This window comes from Pocillopora damicornis, chromosome 2 (assembly GCF_964200805.1).
Source record: "Pocillopora damicornis chromosome 2, jaPocDami1.2, whole genome shotgun sequence".
NCBI classification, from domain to species: domain Eukaryota; kingdom Metazoa; phylum Cnidaria; class Anthozoa; order Scleractinia; family Pocilloporidae; genus Pocillopora; species Pocillopora damicornis.
The window spans coordinates 34,704,529-34,711,488 of record NC_142671.1 but is presented as its reverse complement, the minus strand read 5'-3'; the positions used below and the strand labels follow the sequence as shown (position 1 = coordinate 34,711,488).

The following is a 6,960-nucleotide window of genomic DNA, read 5'->3' as shown; positions in this document are numbered from 1 at the left end:
ACCATGGGTGATTTTCATGCACAACTGGGAGCAACACACACTGAAACTACATGTATTTGCATATATTGTGGTTATACTGAGTTGATTAATTGCTGGTCCTCTAGATCTAATGGGCCCTTAGTTACATAAATTATGTTTCTCTGGAAAGTTTTCTCGAACACCCTCATAAAATACTATGGAATTTTAACCACTGCGATGAGCTTGTTGAGTTCTGAAAGTGATGGAAAGAGTTAACGACTTCTTCAGGAAGGTCCTTATCAAGACACCACAACAACATATAAAGTTTCGTTTCACCGTGCAACGTAGCCTTAACATCACAATAAAACACCTTGATATTTTAGATCACCTAAATTTCGCGGTGTGAGAGTTAATTCACAAAAGAAACTACCTAAAAACTGATTATAAACGAAACTCTGGAACACGACTGCAGGTGAAGCGTGCTGAAATGACAGACGGCAAATATAGTCTCTCGGTTGAAATGGTCTCCGCAAATAGTCTTTATCCTTACAAACTTGCGCAAACACCGTGGTCACACTGCTATCATAATTCTCACGGTATTCTTAAAGTATGTCTATTATATCTTGAGGCCGATAGCAAACACGCGAGACTCAGGGAAACTGCGTCTTAAATGAGTTGGTCAAAAAATGTGCTAATATCTCATACGAAATGATACGCCTAATATTTTCAATTTTTTGTGGCAATGCCCCAGATTATTTAGTTTGTATTGCCCTTAAATGGTAAGACAATTCTTGCTACTACCTAATTGGATCACTACTAGTTGATTTTCGTAATTAACGATATAAGAGAAATGTGTTTTAGCAGATTATTTTTGATAAAGGGAAAAGAAAGCTAGCATGAACTAGTACAAGAAATGGAGGGTTTTTGTTTAAAGGTTAGTCGTAAAAGGCTGCGATCTCATGAGTTTGGTTTCTTCGTTTCCTCATTGTAATGTTTGGGTTATGAGTTCCCATTCAAGATCCAAAGATCATTTGAATCGTCGGCCGAGTTCTTTGAGGTTTCAAGCTAAAACACGGACGCAGTTTAATTGCCATGGAAGTACATCGAGTCTCAGCGTCGAGCACTTTATCTGGGACTCACTGGATGACTCTCAAGGATTCATAGGAAAGGAAAACGAAGATGACCTTTCTGAACATTCTCAAATGCTTTTCATCTTGATGGCACTATGGAAGTTGATTACTAAGTTACAAGAAGGTGGCGAGAAAACGGATACATCAACATACTCTTCATCAATTACCCGCAAATCATACAGTCAGCCGGTCCTCACCTTGCAAGTCGAGAAAATCTTACTTTCATTTCAGCGTCAGTCAGTACGAAGACGTCCAGAGACAATGGAAACGTTAAGTCGTCTTGAAGGTCTTAACATCATCTTAACAACAATTCAACGTACACTTGAAAGCGGCGAAGCGCGTCGAGGACAGCTCGGAAATACAAGAGAAACAATTAACGATGGTCAACAAGCAGTAAAGTTTTTGCAAGGTTTGTTTCAGAAATTGCACGAAATAAAGCAAGACATTTTAAACGGTTTCGCTGGTCTTCAGAAAGCTTGCACTGAGGTAGACAAGAAGTTGCCATTAGCAACTGAGTTTCTCACAACTGAGCATAAATTAAAGCTAAACAATGAAACAGGGACATGTGCTGATACAGTTAGAGTTTGTTCTTGCCTTGGACTTCGTTTTGATTTTCTAGATCACCTCGGTAACTTTTCGCGTAGAATTAGAAACCACCGCTCAATAAGGGACTGGATCGTTAAATTCTTGTGGGAAAATTATGAATCTCTTCGTTTTGATGAGAAAGGCTCTCTAACAAAAGAGCTGCTCCTTGCAATCGGTTTCGAATCGACGAGTTCTATCGAGACCGTTTTGACACGTTCGCTCGTAGGAAATATGCAGCAGCACTTAGAGGCGTGGGAATGGGCTGCGATATTTGTTGAAGACGAGTTCAAATACAATTTGTTGCTGTCTTCACAGGTTGAGAAGTTTCCTTTTCAATGTAATTCCACAGACGCCTCGTTTCAGAAATCCCAAAACAACTCCTTGAACGAAGATGAAGGCCCAGTCAAAATCAGAAATGTTTCGGTAGAGAAAAGTGCAATGCATGAAAAAACAGGTTCTATTTTAAGTGAATTATGCAAGGAACAAGACCAATACACTGTTTATTTTCATGGAACAGACCAGGACAGTGCAAAGGACATTTTGCAAAGGGGTGTAGATTTGACCACTGGTCGACAGAGACGAGACTTTAGTAGTGGGTTGGGTTTTTATGTAACGAAGGATTTCAGAATTGCTTTGAATTGGGCGAAGAGCATTACATCCAAACCTGCCCTTTTGATTTTTCAGGTCCAACGCAGTTTTCCTGATAGGTTTCGAAAGAGATCTTTTCTCGAGAACTGTGCTGATGACATGATGGAATGGGAGAAGGTAGTCGCTTCGTTTAGATCGGGAAATATAACATCAGAAATTCAGAAACTGGTCAAAGATTTGGACTTTATGGAGGGTCCGGAAGCCATACTAACTGGAAGAAACGAAATTGACGAATTGATATTTGAACGGAAACCACGATCTCACCAAATGTGTTTCTTTTCTGAAACGATTGCCGAGGAGTTCGGTCGAAGTTTGAATTCGATGATAATTTATCGTTTATTTTGAGTTCAACCGTGTATTTACTTAAGCACGCTTTTTATCTTTCCGACTTTCGACAACATCCCACAATGATTCGCAAACCGAAAGGGAAACTATTTGCAAAATGATTGCTGAAATTAACTTCAAGAATGAATTTTCAGTTTAGAGCTATTATTTTGCGCTGCTCCATTTGTTAGTTGTTTAAGAGTTGTGGTTTTAATCCGCAGTCACGAAATTTGTGATAACATTATTTAAAAAATTGCTGATACTGTATTTGTCGCTTATAATTTAGATCGAGTATTCGTACTTAAGTTTCAGGAAAATTCTTTGCTTCATTTCGAACTGAAATCTGACAGAGAATAGCAAAATTGTGCTTTTGAAAAATGTCAGGAAAAGGTGTGTAATATTGATAACTTAGCAATTACGAGATTGGCGAGAAGTTTACATTCACGTATTCTAAGCTGTCCCTTAACTGGCGTCTTTTGACGACTTTTGACGACTTTTGACGACTTTTGAGACTTTTGCACAATAATTTTAATGTCTACCGAAAAGGTAAGCAGGAATTATAATATGCTTCTGTTGAAAGAAGATATGTGAAATTTTATCGTAAATGTTTCAACAGTATCACTAGTATTATGACATGTCAAACGATCAAGGTCAAATGCGAGATTTTTCCAGAACAAAATATTGTTAGTGATATCATTTCACATTTAGGGGATTTCAAGTTTGGAACAAGATACATTTAATGTTCTTCTAGTTCTGAAAGTCCCAGCACCTGGGAAATATGACCTGTCAAAAGAATTATAATAACGTAAGTAACATTTTTATAGAAGACACGCATCACCTGTAACAGGTAGTATAGTGTATGAAATATTTTAGCATATTCTCCTCTTCTTCTTCTTATCGAACCTATGTGTTTGGTCAAGGCTCTTGTGTCAAAGCTAGTAGGTATGCTCGAATAAACGTTATGGAACTGGCTCAATATATCTTAAGTGTCACTTATAATATGGAACAGAACGAGCAATTGACGTGAATGTGCATATAATCAATGCCTAAAGCAAAATCTAAACTATATATATATGACAAATTTTGGTTGCTTTCTTATTGGCCTTTTTATACATGACGTAGGATCCTATGGGAACTAAGACCATAATTTGACAAAGAAATATCTGAAAAATGACATCATTATCCTGATTTGCACATCGTTTGAAGATTTCTTCCTCCGCACCTCTAAACACCATAGCATGAAATGAAAACTCAAAAGTGCCAATCGATTCAAATCAAATGTATCATTTATGAAACATAGGTTTCAGCAAATTCTTCCTCAGTATATAACCAGGGGAAAGAAAGCCTGGTCACCCCCTCTACCCTTCGTTACCTATCCTGGGTTGTAACATTTTGTTAGAGCTAACGTCTCTGTTCCTACAGATCAATTTAGCTGGGCGCCCAATCTGCGTATGTGCATGACTAGGTGGCGTGCTTTCAGGCTCTCAGCCGAATCAAGTTGTCTCACACGAGTTACAAACAGCCTCACAAGTTCAAAACAAAATAAATTGAGGATACCCTTATTTGAATAACCCTCGTGTTCGAAAAGTCTTGAGATTTCCTTTCCCTCTTGTTTTTTCCTTTTAAATATTTCTATGAGCGTTTCAAGTTTTTTCGCTTGTTTTGCGATTCAACCGTTGTTTCCTGTTTTCCTTTGACTTGTTACGCCGGCGGAAATTGGTACACGGCCGGCCAGAACTGATCCCGTCGCACATGCCCTACGTTTTACCACTGTGTTCCCGTTACGAACTGAACGTTTGGAAGAGGCCAGGATGTTAATTAAAAAAATTAAAAATGCAGTACACAACAGATTTTTACCCGAAAATCAGGCTAAGTCCTTCATCTTCAAACGCAGTAAGATATTATGGAAAACAAGTACGGTCAAGATACCTTAATGAATCACCCAGACAAAAAACATAAATATTGGATAAAAGGTATTGACGAAATTTACGTAGACTCTGTCGGCCACGGTAAATTTGGACAATTACACTCTTTAGGCAAATGAATTTAGACATGATAGCAGATAGACTTTCTTTCGTGAGCAGAAGTGGTGTTCACTTTCTTAGTGTCGGTAGAGTCATTTCGAAGTTGATAACTTCATTTGGGTCGCATTGATAAGGAAACTAGCAGCAGACCGCGACACACTTTTACGAAAGGTACCAGTACATCTCGACTTGTCAGTTTTCGAGGGGGTAAGTTTCTAAAGAAACTGTGGTGCTGCGTCGGTGGGGGTAACAAGGTAATTTGGTAATATCAACTAAGTTGAAATTGTAAATTGGCCACCGTAGAGAGTTGAAAACCAATTTACAATTTCACCTTAGTTGATATTGCCAAATTACCTTGTCAGTTTTCAGTCTTCTTTAATCTTTCAGTTCTATAGGACGATCTTACATCAAATCCTGTTCAATTTGGGTATCTATTACTCTGTTCTGTTTCTCAACTTTGGTTCTCACGCATTGATTCCCACTGATTACTTCTCACTGACTGCTCATTAAACTCTGATGTACATGCTTATAATTATAAGCATCAGCGGTAACATGGGTGGGCATGTTAGCTGACTGTCCTTGGAGAGTTAAACATTTGTTACCAGAACAATGACCCAAACAATTTTAAAATAATGTCACTGATTCAGAACACCACGCTTAACGCTTCCGATCAACTGAATCAATCTGTGACTGCGTAAGCCAGCAGAAGAGCTTTCGAGTGGGTTCAAAGCAAGGCTCTTGGACAAACTAAGCACCTCCAGTAATGGAAGTTAGGTAAGACAGTCACAAGGGAAAATTCATTGCGAAGCTCGAACCTAAATAACTTTGGACTTCGAGTGTTATCCCCACTTCATGAGTGCTTTAGCTGCTTCCTGGGTGCTTCACAACAGAACGGAGCACAGTCAAGGCTTCTCTATTTGTTTTTTTATATAGAATCCGTTAAATTCCCCACGCATTACTTTCCATTTTCAAAACAAACTACTATTCCCAAAACGAACAATATTGTCGACAGCATGGTCTGTACTCTCATAAAGCAGGCTACTAAAAGCCAATCAGAATCCTTGTTATAAATGTCCGAGTAATCTGATTAGTGAAAAAGACTAAAGCCGTCAAAAATGTCAAACCAAAACTGAAACAGTTCGGCAGGTCGAATTTAACACTTATGCTTGAAGTTTTTTTGTCTTAATACGGATCTGAAAGTGAAACGTTCAGTGAAACCCGACCGAATTGTGGCTCGTATAAACACGCAAGTTTTTCATATGACAGTTAGAAAACAAACTCTTCAAGGCGTGCGCTTTATGGATGAACGGCGGCCGAATTCACAGGAACATGAAGATTGCTCGGGATGGCAGCGCCATAAAATTCGGCTGCTGTGACTGATGTGGCCCTCACCTCAACGCATCGGAAAGGATATCAGAGCAAGCTCTTAGTTCATTTTACTCGAAGAGCGAACGATATTTCTGACAGAAAACTAAATTAAACTCGCCCGTCCGTAATTAGCAAATCTATCTTCTACATCGTGTGAGGAACCCAGGTTTGATAAGCTTCTAACTTCTGCTGGGCTTCCTTGCCACATTACTTATACATAACCCTAAATTGTAATTTTATCTGGATTAAGTATAGATTGTTGTGTAGTGATATTATTATAGTTATTATTTTAGATTGTTGTAAACAACTCTAATTTATCTTTGTACGTGTATGTGTGTAAGTGGCAAATAAATAAGCAAATAAATAAATAAATAAATAAATAAAAGATCAATAAAATAAATATATACAATTGGAAAGTCATATAATCATGTAGTTGCTTAAATTGGCCCAAAACCTAGCATTGTTTGACAACAAAACATATCATAGGTTAAACACGATTTACGTAATATTCCTATGAATGAGTGTTGAACAAAATGATGTACTCTGTCAATGTACTTTTGGGATTAATTTGCTTATTGTTGTTGGGTGTTATGGTCCTAACTGAATTTACACGTTGTAAAGAGTATATACGTTACACAATTACAAGCACATGCGTCCTTTCGACTGCCAGCTGCAAGGAAAAGTTATCTTTGTTTCATTCACCAATGAACAGTGTGTCATGTGATTTGATCTATTTTCGATTCTTTGTCTCGTGCTGAGCTAAAGAAAGGTGCGGATAATAAAGAAAGATAAAACTTTATTATATGCTACTAATAATATACATGAAAAAATTACACGCTTCTGATTGGCTGAAAATTAGTGCATTCTCATGTTACATGAGTGCAAAGTTGTAACAAGTGCAAATTACATGTACAAATAGGGCT

The 6,960-nt window shown here is 37.9% G+C and overlaps 1 protein-coding gene across 2 annotated transcripts; it reads left to right on the top strand.

The window, feature by feature from the left end:
• The first annotated feature begins 477 nt into the window (after positions 1 to 477).
• LOC149051016 (uncharacterized) lies at positions 478 to 3,625 on the top strand. 2 transcript variants are annotated; one of them, XM_089195648.1, is made up of 2 exons: positions 478 to 1,497; positions 2,358 to 2,485. In XM_089195648.1, the coding sequence occupies exons 1-2, from the start codon at positions 918 to 920 to the stop codon at positions 2,375 to 2,377; spliced, it is 600 nt and encodes a 199-aa protein (XP_089051774.1). In that variant the 5' UTR covers positions 478 to 917; the 3' UTR covers positions 2,378 to 2,485. The 2 variants fall into 2 exon arrangements, with proteins under 2 accessions (XP_089051774.1, XP_089051773.1); XM_089195647.1 differs by having other exon boundaries at positions 793 to 3,625.
• Positions 3,626 to 6,960: the final 3,335 nt, after the last annotated feature.